The sequence below is a fragment of the Salmo salar genome, chromosome 06, assembly GCF_965601325.2.
Source record: "Salmo salar chromosome 06, fSalSal1, whole genome shotgun sequence".
Lineage (NCBI taxonomy): Eukaryota > Metazoa > Chordata > Actinopteri > Salmoniformes > Salmonidae > Salmo > Salmo salar.
In genome coordinates this window covers 38308418-38327622 of record NC_138296.1, presented here as the reverse complement: position 1 = coordinate 38327622, position 19205 = coordinate 38308418, and the positions used below count along the sequence as shown (strand labels likewise).

At 42.0% G+C, this 19205-nt stretch overlaps 3 protein-coding genes and 1 non-coding gene across 6 annotated transcripts; 2 read left to right on the top strand and 2 right to left on the bottom strand.

Moving 5' to 3' along the window:
• Positions 1-2901: 2901 nt before the first annotated feature.
• LOC123743583 (U12 minor spliceosomal RNA) lies at positions 2902-3056 on the bottom strand. Its single transcript, XR_006770439.1, has one exon. It is a non-coding gene; the product is annotated as a U12 minor spliceosomal RNA (small nuclear RNA).
• A 665-nt stretch (positions 3057-3721) lies between these two features.
• LOC106607122 (polymerase delta-interacting protein 3) lies at positions 3722-10462 on the top strand. Of its 3 annotated transcripts, XM_045720423.2 has the most exons (11): positions 3742-3840; positions 4619-4654; positions 4999-5105; positions 5577-5992; positions 6319-6381; positions 6566-6640; positions 6842-7069; positions 8688-8765; positions 8915-9044; positions 9193-9259; positions 9440-10462. In XM_045720423.2, the coding sequence occupies exons 3-11, from the start codon at positions 5003-5005 to the stop codon at positions 9645-9647; spliced, it is 1368 nt and encodes a 455-aa protein (XP_045576379.2). In that variant the 5' UTR covers positions 3742-3840; positions 4619-4654; positions 4999-5002; the 3' UTR covers positions 9648-10462. The 3 variants fall into 3 exon arrangements, with proteins under 3 accessions (XP_045576378.2, XP_014059211.3, XP_045576379.2); XM_045720422.2 differs by lacking the exon at positions 4619-4654 and having other exon boundaries at positions 3722-3840; positions 6322-6381; XM_014203736.3 differs by lacking the exon at positions 4619-4654 and having other exon boundaries at positions 3741-3840.
• A 970-nt stretch (positions 10463-11432) lies between these two features.
• On the top strand, positions 11433-13749 carry LOC106607124 (ribosomal RNA-processing protein 7 homolog A). The gene is made up of 7 exons (XM_014203740.2): positions 11433-11517; positions 11944-12086; positions 12230-12355; positions 12466-12589; positions 12741-12838; positions 12915-13122; positions 13293-13749. The coding sequence occupies exons 1-7, from the start codon at positions 11457-11459 to the stop codon at positions 13376-13378; spliced, it is 846 nt and encodes a 281-aa protein (XP_014059215.1). The 5' UTR covers positions 11433-11456; the 3' UTR covers positions 13379-13749.
• Position 13750: 1 nt separating this feature from the next.
• LOC106607121 (zona pellucida sperm-binding protein 4) lies at positions 13751-19127 on the bottom strand. The gene is made up of 12 exons (XM_014203735.3): positions 18063-19127; positions 17851-17972; positions 17633-17753; positions 17381-17515; positions 17065-17237; positions 16831-16910; positions 16566-16693; positions 16246-16429; positions 16013-16157; positions 14889-14958; positions 14665-14793; positions 13751-13927 (listed from the first exon to the last, which is right to left on the bottom strand). The coding sequence occupies exons 1-12, from the start codon at positions 18244-18246 to the stop codon at positions 13767-13769; spliced, it is 1632 nt and encodes a 543-aa protein (XP_014059210.1). The 5' UTR covers positions 18247-19127; the 3' UTR covers positions 13751-13766.
• Positions 19128-19205: the final 78 nt, after the last annotated feature.

Below are 19205 nucleotides of genomic sequence, written 5' to 3'. Positions count from 1 at the left end.
AGGCATGCGTTGAGAAAATACAGATATGGGACACTAATACAAGGCATCATACTTAGTCAAGCTCACACATGGTCAGGAAGGAAAATGATATGACAAATAATGATCAGTTAAAAATCATCACTATATCTTGCCCTTAACACCGACACACACACACACACACTGATTCACTCTGCTCTGTATGCTTCTATAACTTTATAGTGACATTTTGGTTTCAGTGTTCCTACCTTTTTGTTTGGCCTACCATGTTTTGTAAATATATATACAATACTGCCACCTCGTGGCACAAAGTTAAATGCACTCGGGTTTTGGTGGAAATTCCGGAAACAATTTATGGTCAATAACGAGGTTTCCATCGACAACAGATTTTCATGTGAATATTTTAAAATTCGTATAAAGAAAATATGCACATTTTCTCACCCGTGGTGTTTCCAAGAAACGGACTTGTTGCGGATAAAAATTTGGGCATGATGACGTATTTTAATACTTATTGGAAAGAAGCATCAACATCACCGTGCACTTTCACCACCCTGTGAAATTCATCATAAATTATTTAATCTGTAGCCTAATAAACTGCATGGTTTCCCGAGTCGTAGTGGGAGGAGCACCCACCATGTTGACATTGTGTGACTCCCAAATTTAGTTTGATATGATGGTTATTAGATCAATATTTGCGCATGAAGGCGTTTCCACAGCCATTGTACCCATAATTAATTTGACCAACAAAAAAAGATCACACCATGTAGAAAGGAACAAATGACCTGTCTGCATTTATACAATTGTACCGAAACTTCCTGTTTCCATCACAGCTTTCGGATTTTTTTCATAGGGTATGACTTTACTCATATAAAAACGGTGGATGGAAACGTAGTTATTATCTAGGTTTCCATCCAATTGGCAACAAATCAAATGTATTTATATAGCCCTTCTTACATCAGCTGATATCTCAATGTGCTGTACAGAAACCCAGCCTAAAACCCCAAACAGCAAGCAATGCAGGTGTAGAAGCACGGTGGCTAGGAAAAACTCCCTAGAAAGGCCAAAACCTAGGAAGAAACCTAGAGAGGAACCAGGCTATGAGGGGTGGCCAGTCCTCTTCTGGCTGTGCCGGATGGAGATTATAACAGAACATGGCCAAGATGTTCAAATGTTCATAAATGACCAGCATGGTCAAATAATAATAATCACAGTAGTTGTCCAGGGTGCAACAAGTCAGCACCTCAAGAGTCAGTTGGCTTTTCATAGCCGATCATTGAGAGTATCTCTACCGCTCCTGCTGTCTCTAGAGATTTGAAAACAGCAGGTCTGGGACAGGTAGCACTTCCGGTGAACAGGTCCGGGTTCCATAGCCGCAGGCAGAACAGTTGAAACTGGAGCAGCAGCACGTCCAGGTGGACTGGGGACAGCAAGGAGTCATCATGCCAGGTAGTCCCGAGACATGGTCCTAGGGCTCAGGTCCTCAGAGAGAGTGAAAGAAAGAAAGAGAGAATTAGAGAGAGCATACTTAAAATCACACAGGACCCCGTATAAGACAGGAGAAATACTCCAGATATAACAGACTGACCCTAGCCCCCCGACACATAAACTACTGCAGCATAAATACTGGAGGCTGAGACAGGAGGGGTCAGGAGACACTGTGGCCCCATCCGATGATACCCCCGGACAGGGCCAAACAGGAAGGATATAACCCCACCCACTTTGCCAAAGCACAGCCCCCACACCACTAGAGGGATACCTTCAACCACCAACTTACCATCCTGAGACAAGGCCGAGTATAGCCCACAAAGATCTCTGCCACGGCACAACCCAAGGGGGGGCGCCAACCCAGACAGGAAGACCACGTCAGTGACTCAACCCACTCAAGTGACGCACCCCTCCTAGGGACGGCATGGAAGAACACCAATAAGCCAGTGACTCAACCCCGGTAATAGGGTTAGAGGCAGAGAATCCCAGTGGAGAGAGGGGAACCTGCCAGGCAGACAGCAACAGATGTATATATTCCCAAATCAGCATAAGTGAGTATATTTCCACCAAACTGACTTGTTGAACATTAAAATCAGAACGTGATAATGTAGTGCACACAACATTAACTTTTTATGTACCTGCTACAAGACCATGGTGCTTGCCTACGGAGCTGTGAGGGGAACGGCACGTCAGTACCTTCAGGCTCTGATCAGTCCCTACACCCAAAGAAGGGCACTGCGTTCATCCACCTCTGGCCTGCTCGCCTCCCTACCTCTGCGGAAGCACAGTTCCCGCTCAGCCCAGTCAAAACTGTTCGCTGCTCTGGCACCCCAATGGTGGAACAAGCTCCCTCACGACGCCAGGACAGCGGAGTCAATCACCACCTTCCGGAGACACCTGAAACCCCACCTCTTTAAGGAATACCTGGGATAGGATTAAGTAAGCCTTCTAACCCTCCCCCCAAAAAGATATAGATGTACTATTGTAAAGTGGTTGTTCCACTGGATATCATAAGGTGAAGGCACCAATTTGTAAGTCGCTCTAGATAAGAGCGTCTGCTAAATGACTAAATGTAATTGTAAAATAAAAATCTAAAGTTCAATGTGTTTTCATCGCATTTTCAACTACAAATAATTTTGTCACTAAAACTGTTTGTTAAATAGCAAATGTGCCTACTCTGTCTTAATTTTTTTTTAATGATACAGTATGACATTACCCGCATAAAAACTGCTGATGGAACGTGGTTAGAGAAATAGAAGGCAGAGATGTTCTTTATGTTGAAAAAGGTTTTGGAGAAGGTGCAGTAAGTACTATTATAGATTCCTGACATTCTATTTTTCTGAAATTGTACGTTACAATCATGGAAAATATAATTCCATTCTGGTTCTGTGTAACCTTGTGTCAGTATCCTGAAAGAGGTTCATATTTTACATTAGAGGTCGGGCAGATCCATGTCCCGCAAGGCATCTCACAAAGTAGGTGAGTCACCTAAACAGGCGGACCTGTACCCGTTCAAAAATTGATCTCGCAAATCTAGGCGAGGACACGGGCGTCACCCCGCGTCGTTATTTTCCTTACTCATCAGTTTAAGGCATAACCAATCGATGGTCGAGGGCATTACCTACCTCTGTGTGCAGACTATTACACTCATGGTGTTTACCATTGGCGTTCACTTCAAAAAGTATAAACCTACAGTTGCATTTTATTTTCTGAGCGCATTATGTGATACATAATTGTACGTTTTCATTCCTCAATTTAGTCAGGTAAAATATAGCTTTTCTACGCGATTTTACTTATTTACACTGGTTTCAAGCGATTTGGAGCGCAAAGGTTGATGGGAAAGTTAAAACGTTTCTTTTACCCCCGGCATTTTTTTTTTTACTTCGTGAAGAGCAATCGATACCAGAGGTCTCTAAGGCTGTGCAATTTATTTATATTTGTTTATGTTTTATGTTAAAAGTATCATGTTTTGTTAATTGATAATGACCAATTGCATTGATGTGATCATTGACACTTCACATAACCTAATAGGCCTTTAAAACCATATAAAATATGAATTTCTCTTAAAATAATACACTCTGGTTTTTAGATCTTGCTAAAACAAATGTAAGAGTAAAATAGATCTGTATTGGTATTTCAAACAACATATATTTAAATTGTATACGTAATTCTATTATGGTGTCAACAATGTAGTTTTTCAAGGAGCTATTATTTTATTGAGTTCGCCATTTTTGATCCAACTTGCCTTCCATAGTCTCTTCTCGTTTTTCTCTGTCCAGTTACGATCACTCACGCGTTTGAGTCAAATAAGATGGAAGATATTTCTTTGGACGAAGTGATACGTCGACGCGGTTTCAACAACAAAGAAACAGTTAAAAGGTATTAATTTAGCAATTTATGAGTTTGAATGCAATTTATGAACGTTATGCCTTGAGTTGTATCATTCAACGTAATGAAGAAATTCATTTTCCAGAAAGCCTCGGCTATTTCAGTTCCTCAGCGGTCCTTTTTCAAGGCCTGTACTCCCGGTTGGATTAGCTACAATCATGTAGCGAACGTTACTATCTATCGCTACACTGCAGACACTGATTTCCCTGATATCAATGAGTCAAATACGCGCATCGAGCTATTTATCAGGGCTTTGTTTAACTAGTTAGCTAACTAGGTAAACAATTTTTATCAGCATTTGATGACGGTAAATTAGCTATCGACCAAAAAAATAACCGAATAAGGTAAACAGTTCGCTGGAATGTACGTTAGGTAGTTAGCTATAAACTAACAATGGTTACAAACGCAGAAACGTACAGCTAACGTAGCTAGTTAGTATACCTATAGATATGGTATAGAGCGCGAGGCAGTCTTGTAGATCCTCTCTACCTAGAGCCATATGTAGTCAACTAGTTGTAGCCTAGTCCTCCATTATCTAATATTCACATTTTGGAAAACACAAGGAGCGCATATCAGAACAGCTAACGGGGTGGGCATAATTTGTGGAACGTTCCAACAGTAATCTGTTCCAAAAACTTCATAAATAACAAGGTTGCCAACAAACAACGCATAAAATGTTGTGTAGCGGCAGAGTAAGATAGGGAGTGGGCAATTTTGTTACATTTTTCACTCACCACGTTTATTCCGAAAAATGTCTGTCCTCACCCAGGTAGCCTATGGACAAACATTAAGAATAAGCTACATGGTGAGTTTATGCCTATTCGGCAACTAGTTATCTATGTGAATTGATCATGCTACGCTGTATGCGTTTGTTGGCATCCTTGTTATTTACAACGTTTTTGGAACAGATTCCTGTTGGAACGTTCCACAAATGATTCCCACCCCAGCTAACGTTATAGTATTTGATTTTGTATATCGCTTTGAGTATACCTAGAGCCATACTGAATGTAGGACACAATCAAATACTATAGCTGGTCTTATACGCGCTCCATGTGTGTTTTGCTAAATGTGGATATTAGATCATGGAGGATTAGGCTACAACTAACGTTAGTTGACTACCAATGTCGACCTCTTCCTCTTGTCTTTCAGGCCTATGTTTGGCAGGGGTGCTGGAGGGGTCGGGAGGACCTTTGATGCCCGACAGAAAATTGGGATGACAGATGTCAGACAGAGACTTGGTGGAGGAGGAGGAACTGGTAACCAAAAACCAGACCTGGCATGCAGGGCAAATAGCTTTTCAGTAGTATCAAATATTCAACAGAATGACTTTGTTGGAACTCAAACAATTTTTTAATTCTGAACAGCTTTTGGAGCAATGCTCAAGGTAATGGGTGAAATAATACATGCCCCAGCCTTTGCCAGAGTTAAAGCAGGTATTTTGTGTGAGGACCTGCCTGTTGCCCTATTGAGAAGTAGAGGGATGTATTCCATTTGACAGATTGATTTTGTGTCAAGTGGACATGAAAAATGCTTATTGAGACTTCAAGAGATCTGATCTGGATGTCTCTCTTATCTAAGCCCCATTTACAAAATAATCTTTTGTTTCAAACTACACATTTTACTGTTGGACTACATTACGTTCTGTTAAGCATTCTTGCAAGTCAGATCAGACATTGGAATGGTTTCTTGCCTTCTGCTCACTCTTGTCCTGCTCTCGCTTCCTCCAGCTTTTCAAGTGAAGGATGCCAGAGAGAAACTTGGCCAGAAAGATGCCCGCTTCCGAATCCGTGGCGGAGGAGGAGCAGGTGGGGTCCAGGATGCCCGACAGATGATCAACTCACGGAAAGGAGGACCGAATACATTTAATGTTACCCCACAGAGTTTACAGCAGATACCAGCAGCACAGCTACAGACACATGTGCAGCAGATACAGATACACACTACCAACGACATTGCCAGTGCAAATGCAAGGCAGTTTACCCCCAACCTACAAGGAATGAACATTAGAGCTGGGGTTACGCCACAGCTGGGGGGTGCTAAGAGGATGATGGATGCTCGTGATAGGCTGAGCCTCAAGAGGAGCATTGGAGCTCCACCAAGCCAAGGAATGGCAGCACCCATGAAGATCACCAAAACCATCCAGGTAAGTGATCAGGCTGACAGTTGGCTCCAAAGTGATAGTAACCACGGGTCCAGGATCTGCTCTAATGTTATCCAGGCTTAGCTACTAGATAGAATTGACCCACTTGTCGCTCAAGATGTGCACGGATAAGAGAAAATGAAAATTCTTGCATTGTTTATAGTGGTAAAGCATAGCCTCACTCCAAACATAGTTGCTAGCTGAAGTTAATTGGAAATTTAGTTAAAAATTCAACTAGGCTTATTTGCTATTTAGTTATTGGTAGCATGCTTTGAGTCAAATACATTAATTCACCTTCTGAATAATGATTTTATTTAACTTTTTTTTAGCAGCAAAGGCCGTTTGGGATGTCAAGTGGGATCCGTATGAACATGCCAAGCAGGGGTTCCCAGGTAAGGGACATATTTTTTTTTTTTTTTGAAAAGATAAGAATCAGAAGTTAGATGGCAGAATTGATTCAAATGGTCTTAGATAAAAGTTTTCTTTAGAGTATATCAACTGAATTTGGTTGATTTCTGCTGGTCATGCGCCACTGCAATGCATATGTGAGTGAGTAACGTACCATCTCTCCCTCAGTCTTTCTCATGTGATGATGACATCCCTGGCAAACAGATGAAGACCACTACTGGCAACCATATGCTGCAGTCACGGGTGTGAAGACTATTCTAGATTTTCTTAACTTTTCTCTCTTTCTGTTGCTTTTTCCTAAATTATATGTATCTGTAATTCTTTATTATTCAATGTAAATCGAATATCCCTTTAGTACTGCCACACTGGCTGTATTAGTGTCTCACTCTCAACTTTCCATTCATTCACTGAAAAGTTTCAATGCTTTCTCTCTTTCTCCAACAGCCTGGCACCCAGGGCTGCCCTTTCTCGATGTCAGCCCCCATCACTAAAGTAGTCAAAAACGATGCGTACACCGCTCCTCGTCCCCCAGTGCCTGTGGCACCCACAAGGCCCAACCCTAGTGTGGGGGCCTCCCGCTCCTCTGCTCCCGCCTTACAACCCATCTCCAGGACCCTCCAGCAGACAGGGCCCACAGCGGAGCCCAGCTCTCAGCCTCCTCCACCCCCACAGGTCAGTCTCCACATGTCCCTTCACCCAGCTACTGGAGCTACTTCACCCAGCTACTGGACATATAAGGTCATCTCTATAGGAATGTGTTGGTAGGGATGTTAGTAGATACCTATAGACTTCTAGTCATTGTGCTAATGCTAGTTATCATTGGCTCGCAAAACTACCTCTAACTTCATACTGGACAGAGACATACAAATGGTATCCACAAGTTTATCTGACTCTGGGGAAGTAGATAAATGGCCTCCTTGTCAGAATCTCGAAGTATCTCTCTAACCCAGTATCTCTCTAACCCATTCCAGTCCTCGGAGTCCTGATTGGTGTCACAGTTTTGCCCCAGCTAACACACCTGACTCCAATAATCACCTAATCATGATCTTCAGTTTAGAATGAAATTTGATTAATCAGCTGTGTTTGCTACGGATGGAAAAAGTGTGACACCAATGCCCACCCCTGCTCTAACCGGTTAACAAGTGGTCAAATTTGTTCCAAACAGTACAATAATGTGACCAACAGAAAATGCTTTGCATGTGTAAAAGGAACTGACATTTTTCATATGAAGGAAAGCGTCCAGGTTTCAAACAATTAAGTATTACGTTTTCAACATGTAACTGCCACCAGCTCAGATTGCAAGGTGGATGAATGGAGAGGATGTGCACTTGTTTTTTTTAACCATGCCAGATTGGCTACTCTGGTTGGAAAGCAGTGCGGTTTGCTTCATATTAGGAGTTAAGAAATACAAATAGTGGTAATAGAAAGCTGGGATCCTCCTCTTTTGAATATACACACATCAACACGCGATTGCATTTAGAATTGTTCCGCAATGACTGGGCTTATAAGAAAGTCTCACTCCAAGCAGGTAGCAACCAGCTGCGAGCGCTCAATGCCCGACAGGTGATATTCTGCTCAAACTAGGTTCTGTATGCGGTGCGCATTTAATAAATAAGATGCATAACGAACTAATGAAAACGCCAATTTAATTCCACTAAGTTATGCAAATGAAACTATAGACTGATAAGCATGACCGGTCAAATATATTGATGGCGGCTAACCGACTAACGGTCAATTGCATCCGTTTTTTTTTAATCTCAATATCAAATCATTTCGGTAACAATTAAGTGCCTAGTGTGAAAACAAACATTTATTTTTAGCAAAGAGCAATTTCTCAAGCAAGAATTTTGCCAGGACTATCTGGGAGAGCTGAGTGAGGAGGGGAAAACTGAAAACTAGCTGTTGGCAGAGAGGTTTGGAACTCTGTCTATTGACTAATTTACTGCATAGTGAGGTCACCAGGCAGGTCAAATCTCCATCCCACCTCAACAGGCTGAAATTTCAAGCGGTCTTTTCAAATGGCTCCTACACTAAAAAGCCATTATAATTTTCACAGTATTATTCCAACTTCATAGTTTGGAAATGTATATAAACCACAGGAAAGTCACATTTTGGACTGCACTGGGCCTTTAACATCACTAGTTGGCAGCATAGTAAGCCTCGGGGTCAGTAATCAACCTACTTCTCTCTTGTTGACGATAGATTTACGTAAAGCCTAGCATTGGCTTGTTGTGTTGGTGTGAGCTGTATATGTATTTGATTGTAAAATGTTTTGGTGCACCCCTTCCAGCCTTCCTTCAGTCCTCTGGAGGGGACTAAGATAACAGTGAATAATCTGCACCCCCGTGTCACTGAAGAGGACATAGTGGTAAGTGCCTCGCGCTGTTCAGTTCTCTGCTGTTTTAGATTCTCTCTCTCTAGCTGTGTGTGTAAATTGCAGACCTGCTTACGATGCAGCCATGACTCATTTAGCACATTCAACTGACCTTTTTCCTGTGTTCTTGTGACGGTCCACAGGAGCTGTTCTGTGTGTGCGGTGCCTTGAAGCGAGCGAGGCTGGTGAAGGTGGGGATTGCTGAAGTGGTGTTTGTGAGGAAGGAGGACGCTGTGAGCGCCTACAGGAAATACAACAACCGCTGTCTGGATGGTAAGGGCATTTAGCAAGGGCAACATTTATTTTAAGGCTGAGTTTTTTTTGGTAACCAGCCTCTGGTAATGATGCAGTTGATGATGAATAGTTATCTGAAAAGGCATTGTTTTTACTTTCTTAAATCTTTATTCATTCTCTTCCCAAGGCCAGCCCATGAAGTGCAATCTTCACATACAGGGGAATGTCATCACTTCAGACCAGCCCATTCTTTTGTAAGTCTTTCTCTGTCTCTCTGTTATATTCATATTTCTCACTGCCCCCTTGGTTGCGTTGCATGCAAATCAAACTTTCCGGTATTAAATTGTAGTCCACAATGTGCATGATTTCTTCCTTTCCAATTGCAATGCACATTGTCTTTCAGCATCACATAAAATCCTCTTTCTGTCTCACAGGAGGCTCAGTGACACTCCAGGCAGTGGAAGGAAAGAGGGTCTGCCCCTCTCTTTGTCTCGCCCCGGGGGTCGTCCAGCCTCCTCTCAGCCCACACCTGAGGTGGATCCCCAGACCATCCTCAAGGCCCTGTTCAAATCTACTGTCCAGACCCCCTCTACCACAGAGTCTCCCGGTTCACAGTGCACAGCCTTCCGCATTAAGATATAACTTTCTAGTACATCCACACACATACATGTCACACAACACAATATATCCACCCTCCTGTTTGACAGAGACATCTACTGACATCATCAAATAGCATGATACTGTATTTGTATAAATTTGACAGATCATTGGCAGGTTGTAACATCTAAAATTAACACACTGATGCCGTCGTCCAGATTTTTAGGAAAGAAAACATTTGTAGCCCCTGCGTACTACATAGATGCATGTCTCATAACGGACCAATGTGAGGCAGTCTGATTTGTTCATTTATTGTTTTAATCAAATTTGGTCGGGTGATAAACTGGACAGTTGTGGGTATTTTTTTTAATCACATGGTTCACTTTTACAACTGTTCAAATAGTTCACATTGAACACCCCTCTTGGAATCATGAGATGTTTTGTGCTGGTTGGAGTCCTGCCCCCCCCCCCCAAACCGATGGTGTCACTATGACCTGATGCACGAACCCATGAAGATACTTGTACTGTGAACTACAGGCAAAGGTGGTTCTTGTACTGGACATAATATAAAGTTTGATTTCAGAATGACTTGTACACATGCTTGTATTCCATTGTGGTATTTGGTTTGCCGTTCTCCTTTTTGTGGCATTCAGGTTGTTCTATGCTTATTTGTGGCTGTTATTTGACTCTTTATTGCTTTTTGCGCAGCGTAGAGAAGTTATGCTAATTTTCTCAATTTATGTTCAACTGTCTGTAAATTGCTTTTTACAGCTGCCTTTTATGTCAGTCATGAAGATATGGTAGGGAGGTCAGATCTATGTACAAGTTAATTACTGCCAATAAATATGTTGCTTTATAAAGATGTGTCCATATTGATGTGTGTGTGTATGTATGTAATATATATGTATATGTGTGTATATATATATGTGTATAGAATGTGATTATATATATACAAAATGATAATTTTATATTGGTTTATAGCCTTATTTCTCAATAGAAATTTGATAATTTTGTATTAGTGTCTTTATGTTTGTCTGCTAGACCGGGGTTCACAAAACCTTTTGGGGCCGGAGATCCCTTTTGTGATAGCAAATTCATCAGGGACCCCCTCATAAACAGATTACAATGCGAGTGCAATTTAAAAAGGGCTTACAAGGAGTTTTACATTGTCTGCTGTGCATTGCTGGGCGAACCAAGTCCCTGCATTGCTGGGCGAACCAAGTCCCTGCATTGCTGGGCGAACCAAGTCCCTGCATTGCTGGGCGAACCAAGTCCCTGCATTGCTGGGCGAACCATTTAAAAGACCCTGCTCTTGGCATCTGAGAGAAAATGTAGCAGTTTTAATTTTGGCATGGGGCAGACATGTTTGTTGTTCCAGCTTTAAAGCTATTCTGCAATTCTACACATTTTGCCATGAGGCAAGGAGCAAACTGCTGTTTTAAAACTTTAATTGGGGAATAGTATTAAGTTTAAAAATGTATAAATGTTGGCGTACTGTGAATACCAATATCCCTGAGCCTCCCTTGGCCCATGTTGCCCAGGGTTAAGGACATCAATTGTAGATAAATACTATTACATAGTGTTCTATTACATACTTTACATTTATTACACCGATCCCTTGGCCAAAAGTCATATCTGTTAGTAATATTCATTTAAAAAAATGAAATGTTAAATATGTTGATCTGGCCGCGAACCCCTGCAGTACACCTGGACCCCATTTTGAGAACCCCTGTGATAGACAGCTAGAGCCTCTAAAAAGTAGGATTAACATTTTTGGTGGGGGGAATTTGTTTTATGCATATTTAGACTACAACCAATTCATTTCTACTTCCTGTGTGAAAGGTCGCAAAGAAGATGGCGCCGTCCAAGAAGAAACATGCCAGTCAGGCTTGTGTTATTCCAGGAGGTTTTACAGGTAACCATTGCTAAAATAACTCACGTAAACGGAGAATGTGATTTAAAAAATATAATTTTGGGTTTGTTAGTTCGATCATGATCTCATTCTGTTTCAACCACGCTAGTTTGCTTCTAGCTAGCTAACTCCACAAGGTATGTCGAACACTCAATATAAGCTTGCTTCAAGACCAAACTTTGTAAACACACGAGTCTTATGTTCCTTATGGTTTTTAACGATTAAAATCGGGCAACTTGATGTCTGTATATTATTTGGACTGCATTCCCTAATACTACATAATGTAGCGTAAGCAAAGATTGTCTACTATGTTTTACTCTCAGGCTAAAGCCATTAGTAACCTCTGGATCTCCATGGAGTTGTAGACAATGTATTAGGACCTACCTAGACAGATGTTTGACTGTATTTTGACTGAACCACTCTTCTCAGTGCTTTCTCTACAGTTCAGTACTGACAGTGTTGCCCAGCACAAAATATGTGTAAAAGAGCATCGGGTGCGAGCAGAGAAAACCACACAAAGACCCCTCGACAGAACACTGTTTGTCCTTAACATTCCCCCATATTGCTCTGAGGTACGTTTATGTTGTGAAGACTGTCAATTACCAATCAGTGTGCATGTGATTGTTGTACTATTAGCAAGTCTACAGAAAAATAAAATGTTTGTATTACAGCTGTCTGTGGCCAAATAAGGTATACATGTACTAATCTCTTTCAGGGTGTCATAAAGGAGCTCTTCTCTCAGTTTGGTCCTGTTCAGTCTGTGGAGCTGAGGGAGAAGCCAGGGTCCTTTGAGCACTCAGGACCCAAGCTGGGCAAGTATTTCACCCCAGCACAAAAACAGGTATGCCCTGAATCCAGACAACAAAGCTCTGTGTTTAGATCAGATTGATTATTGAAGTGCCTATGGACACCTTTTCAGTATTGAGCCTTTTATGTTTCCATTTCCTACAGGGGTTCAGAGTGGGTTACATCGTGTTTCAGAAGGCCATCAGTATTACAGCAGTGAAGTCCCATCCCCATGATGTCCCATTGGTTGTTTCCACAGAGCAGCGACCTGTGTTGACAGGTCTTCAGAGTGAGTGAGCTTTAAAGTGCTCTTCTCGATGCTTGGTCTTTCTTTTCTAAATGTCGGCAGAATGTATCAAATTGGAAAGACATTTCACCCAGATTTAATACAGTATTTGACATGCCTCTCACGTCTCTCGCTTTTATTTATTTGCCTTTAGAATGGATTCATCAGTACAAGCAGTCATTTGCTCAGCCAGACAAACTACAGGAGGCAGTTGACACCTTCATGCAGGATTATGATAAGAGAAAAGAAGAGGTCAGATTCTCCCCCTGTATCTCAATCTCAACTCCTCATTTTGGTATTTCTGTTAACATTTATTTTTCTTACCCAGGAGGCAGAGCGACAAAAGGAGGAGGCTGAGGAGCAGCTGGAGGATGAGGAGGGCTGGGTAAAAGTTACCAGGGGTAAAAGCGGGACCAAGACCCGCCCCCACAGTGAGCTATCCAATAAGAAAGCTCTGCAGAAGGAGAGCAGAAAGAGGAAGCGAAAGGAGCTCATGAACTTCTATACCTGGCAGCACAGGAACACACAGAAAGAACGTAAGTTATTATGGTTCTAGTCATTTGATCACAACAGTAGAAGCACAATGTGTGGTGAAATCGTTTTATTCTTTAGTGCAAAACGTTGTCAGTCATTCTGGCTTCACTGCTAACTTTGTCCATATTACTCAGTCACTCTGCGTTTTGAAAAGGGTTATTGTCTCTTTCAGACATTGCTGAACTGAGGAAAAAGTTTGAGGAGGACAAACAGCGAATTGCTTTGCTAAGAGCACAGAGGAAGTTCCGACCTTACTGAATCAAGTTTCTGAGATTCTCCCCACCTTCCTGGTTTTTAAACCACACCATTGATGTCAATAAATAAGTGTATTCTGTTTGTATAGTTCTTGTTTGTCACTGATACAGTAATTTATGGAGTCTTCAAGTTTGATTCAAAATTTGTGAATCAATACCTTAGGATCACTTCACATTTTCCAATAGACACCCTTGTATTCTGCCATTTCTGGGGCTGTAGGATAGGAGGCTTTAATATCTGATATTTTACGTTCAGGTGCAGCGCTATGCAGCCAGTTTGCCTTGGTCACGTAAACTGAGTATGTGATGCATTGGAATGCACATGGCCAGTGAAGGTATTTAATGGTAGTTGAAATAAATACCAATTGTAAATAAGTGTTCATAGAGGTGCTTTATTGGGCTTGTTCAACCTGCAGGCTAGTCTCATTGTTTCTGGTTTCCATTTCCACGTCATTTTCTGCCACTTGACAACTCATCGACCGCGAAGAGAACAGGAGGAAGAACAGGATGGAGGTACAGATGACTGTGACAGAGTACATTGACACCTGAAATGCTGAGGGCCGCCAACAAGAGAAAATGTTAGTGTCAGTTTCATTCCACTCATACAGTAGCTGTGGGGTAAGTTGAGACACATTTTGGGTATGGTTTCCTAGAAACAAGGGTACCATTTGAACAAATATTTAGGGAGATGTAATTTCATGGAGTGTGAAGAAACCACATGGAAAGAGGTAAGCAAGTTATGATCCTTGTATCTCAACCAAAATAGATCATTAAAGATTGTTCTATACATCAGTTGGAGTCTAAGCTTCAATGTGGTCCTAAACCTAGCATGAATGTGCATCCTTGTAGTTGTGTGGGTTAATATAGTAAAAATGTTTGCCTTGGAGTAAGTTGAACCAACGGCAAGTGAGAAAATGTAAGAGTTCTTCCCAGGCATACTGCAAGGCATTATCGCTGGTATATGTTAAGTGTAAAAAAAGTACAACGTTAGGTGTTAAGCCTGTGTTGAAATATGCTTAAATTTATTAAAAGACAAAGCAGTTGTGATTGGGGAAATATATACAGGATTATAAAAAGATGGTAATATTTAATTCAGTACAAATGTGTAGGGGGGGGGTCAAGCTGTTTTAAACTAACGCTTAAATTCATTCTGATAATTTCCAGGGATACACATCCTCAAATAAGTAGATATCTTTGTTAGAAAGAATACTACATTTCCCTTGACAGTGATGTTGAATGTAAAAAAAAAAGTCAACTTACCCCACTCTCCCCTATTTGGAATGTGCTTACCTATATTCAGATCACTATGATTCCCTTCCTGTTCAGAACTGTTCTGACCCAACAACACAGGACCAAATGAGACTAACTGGGAGACTCGATCTGACCCAGACTCCCTCCTCGCCCTCTCACCATCAGGTGCTGGATGGAGGAGGATGAGACAGCATGACTATTGGATGAAATAACCCAATTCAGTGTTAGGGTGAATGTAGAACATAGGGACCTGAAACACTCACAGGTGATGGAGCAGTGTTGTTTACACTCTTCCTCCTCTGTGCAGATTTCCACCCAGCAGTAAAAGTACACCTGAGAGACAAGATTCAGTAATCAGTGTTTTTCCCCCCCAACCCTGGTCCTCCAGTACACATTTCCGCTGTAGCCCTGGACAAAACACACCTCATTCAACTCATTGAGGGCTTGATGATTAGTTGAATCAGGTGTGCTTGTCAGGGCTACAATGAAAATGTGTACTGTTGGCATCAATGGCCAGGGTTGGGAAACACTGCAGCAGATGGAGGACCAAGAGATCTTTGTTTAGACAATTTATACTAAACAAAAATAAACATAACATGCAAAAATTAACAATTTTACTGAATTACAGTTCATAAGGAAATCAGTCAATTGAAATAAATTAGGCCCTGATCTATGGATTTCCTATGATTGGGCAGGAGCGCAGCCATGGGTGGGCCTGGGAGGACACAGACCCAGCCAATCAGAATTAGTTTTTCCCCCACAGAGCTTTATTACAGACAGAAATACTCCTCAATTTCATCAGCTGTCCGGGTGGCTGGTCTCAGACGATCCCGCAGGTGAAGAAGCCGGATGTGGAGGTCCTAGGCTGGTGTGGTTACACGTGATCTGCGGTTGTGTGACCGGTTGGACATACTGCCAAATTCTCTAAGACGGAGGCGGCTTATGGTGGAGAAATAAACGTTAAATTCTCTGGCAACAACTCTGGTGGATCTTCCTGCAGTCAGAATGTCAATTGCACGGTCTCTCAAAACCTGAGACATCTGTGACATTGTGTTGTGTGACAAAACTGCACATTTTAGAGTGGCCTTTTGTTGTCCCCTGAACAAGGTGCACCTGTGTAATGATCACGCTGTTTAATCAGTTTCTTGATATGCCACACCTTTCAGGTGGATGGATTATCTTAGCAAATGAGAAATGCTCACGAACGGGGGATGTAAACAAATTTGTGCTCAACATTTGAGAGAAATATGCTTTGTGTGTGTATGGAAGAGTTCTGGGATCTTTTATTTCAGCTCATGAAACCAACACTTTACATGTTGCGTTTATATTTTTGTTCAGTATAATAGCAAAATGTTCAGATTCTTCAGATAAATAGGATAGATCTTACCTCCTCCACACTGGGATTGCCCGTCTCAGGGTCCACAAAGGAAAAGGTCTTGACATCAAACCTCCTGACCTGGGAGTGAGAGGTTGTCCTCCCCTGACTGTCCACTGGGATAGAACTCCTCACGTTGTCCAGAGGGTTAGGACAACTGTCAGGGAGAAGGATGGGAGTGAGACTACTAAACAGTGATTAATCTTCAGTCAGTATAGGAAAACTTGCGTCTCCCTCCCTCTCACCCATCATAGAGTAGTGTCCATACGGAGTGTCTGGAGGCAGGGTAGGCGAAGCAGTCCCGCACACGCAGGGAGAGACTGGGGTCAGGTGAGGGTGGAGCGATTGACACCTCCACATACACAGGCGTATGCAGATACAGGGTCAGGGGCAGCTGGTCCTCAGGGAGGAAAGAGGTAAAGGACTCATCTGGAAAAAAGAAAAGGGCGAGGATGATGGAGGTCTACCAGTGTGTGAAGTGACAACTCGATGCCATATACTTGCAGTGTTTGGATTTGGCATCCTTTGCTTGGTCTGTGGAAACCATATTGTTTTACTACAGTACCTGTGGCTATTCTCATCTGCACTCGGACAGTCCCCAGTGCAGTCACAGGTGGAGGGTTAGTTGGGTTTAAGGACCACAGATCAGTGTGGAGGAGAGCTGACCCCTCATATTGACACTGGACCTGCAGACTACAAACCAAGTCTCATTCAAAACATTTACTCCATGATAGTTTCAAGCAATTAGGTTCTGGCTAAAGCCACGAGATGGTAAAGTAGTCTAAATTGTAGTGCACTGTCCACAGGCAGGAAGTGAAATAAGCAGCTACCTGAAGGGAGAATGTTTGCCTGTAATCTTTGGATGCAGTTCCTCTACCTCCACCTCATAGCTTACAACATCCCCATTCACCTGTAAATATAAGAGGGGGAACAAGGTATTTTAGCATACCTAAGAGTATTCAACACTGCAAGAAAAAGCAGCATTATACTACTACAGAGGCATTCAGGACAGAAGTATACTACTGTAGATTAGGGCAGAAGGTAAACTAGACCTAATGACTCACCATCATCTTTGTGCCACACTCCCTCACCCCGATTTTAAAGACAGCTGTATCTGCAGAGGTAGCTACAGGAGAGCACTGTGGCTGACCCTTGACGGCAAGGTTGTTGGGGTTGATTGGGGGGTCAGTGTCTGTCGCCTTCACAGAGAACACAAAATGGCCATCCAGAGAACAGGCTGAGAGCAAGAGGAGGAGACAGAAACAAGGAGTTATTCTTGACATTTAATCTCACCACGACAGTCACTATCCCTCTGCTGATACTTTCTTTCAGAAGCATGTTCTCCATTGTACAAAATACACACAAAACTAATTCCATTACTGTTCATTCTGTAATAGCAAGTTGAGTCATGATCATCATAGCAGCATCCCAGTTTGAGACAGTCATCATTGGAGACATCCTGGGGCCCACAGTCCACACGCAAAGCTCTATGGATGCTGCATTTTCCTGATCGTGCTGAAGGAAAGTAAATTGGAAGAATGACTTTTACAGAGGTGGTACTAAAGGGCACTGCAATCACTATGTGTGATAAATCATCTAAAATTCACTCCCTATAAAATTATATGAACTCACAGGTGCGACCGATGATGGGTTTCTGGGCCGTCTTCTTGAGTAGGGGGCAGCTAATATTGACCCTGTACCATTGATCCCCTGCGTCCAGCTGTACTCTCAAAGACACAACCACTGTGTCACCCTAAAGATAAACCAAAGTGGTTTGATATGGCAATCAGTAGGTTGACACACAGACCAAGACCTCTCAATGCAATGAACATCAAAAAACATTACCATACCTCAACCTGTGCGTAACAACTGTCATATCGACTCTGGAAAGAAAGGGTACCATTCTTTTCTCCCCTTCTCACTCCACAATGTTCTTTGGCTTTTGGCACAGGCACACTGACTCCATACCTGTCTGGGGAAAATGAGCTCAACCAGTATACCATACATTCTAATTAAACAAACAAAATCTGCAGATATAGAGGGCTAAAATATGGCTATTTACCTTTTACGCGTAGGTTATGAAGAACCGCTTGACCGAAAACTGCGCGTATTCGTCGGGCGGTGCAGGTGACTCGAGGCAGGGCATCTTGTGCTCTAGTTTGAGCGGTTTTCTGCAGCACGAGAGTTGAAAGGCATCGGTAATATGGCGCAAAGAATGCAAAAATTACACAAATCATAAGTAGCATTGTTAGGCTACAGGTTATGCTGTGTTTTAATTAGTTAAATGATTCACAATTGAACAATATAACTGTGACAAAAGCAATATTTTGCGCGGTATTTGTGTGGTTTCTTTGTGTAGTGAAGACACGTGTCTTGCAAGACCAGTAATTGGAGTGATGAGGCAGGACATTGCGTCAGGCTTTGTTAGCCCACAGGTGATTAAGTCAATTATCACAGTCTGACTGTATATAGGCCTGCTGTATGTAATACATCCGTGACTGAATGAATGATAACATTTCATTTTATGAATACATTTGATTTATTATTAAAGGATCCTTCCAACTTTTACCTCATTGTTTTCTTTAATAGCCTACTGTGGGGAAAAGGCAATTATTTTCACCTCAGGGTCAGTAAATGCAATTATTAAATAACAACCTCGATCCCCTTCTTTTCTCTCACAGTCGCCATGCTCATTTCTCAGTCCCTATGGCAATGCTTGTACCGATTGCTTGTACCCACCTATTCTATGCTATGAGGCTTTTTAACATGAGCACTTATATTCATTGTTGATGTGCTGCTTTTAATGTCAGTGTGTCCTTTGTTGTGTTTTATTGTGTATTTATTGGTGGTGTTATGTATTGGCTGGTTCAATCAAATGTGCCCTTTTGGGGATTAATAAAGAACTATCTTAATTTATTACATAACCAGGCCCATCTTCTTGCTACATATTGGAAGCCACAAAATGAAATAGAATGTTGTATATTTTTTCTATAAACACTGTGTTCAGTAGGCCTACTGTCACTGTGGCCACGCATGGCATTGTCCCCCATGTAATGCAGACACAGAACAGGATGCAAATAGCTATATAGGACAACGTTTGGAAGTCTACTTTTTGCATGTAGCAATTTGAGAAAGATCGTAGAGCAAGATTACTTGTAAATTCATGTGATCCACATAATTGCAGCTAAACTAAAAGATGTCCCAC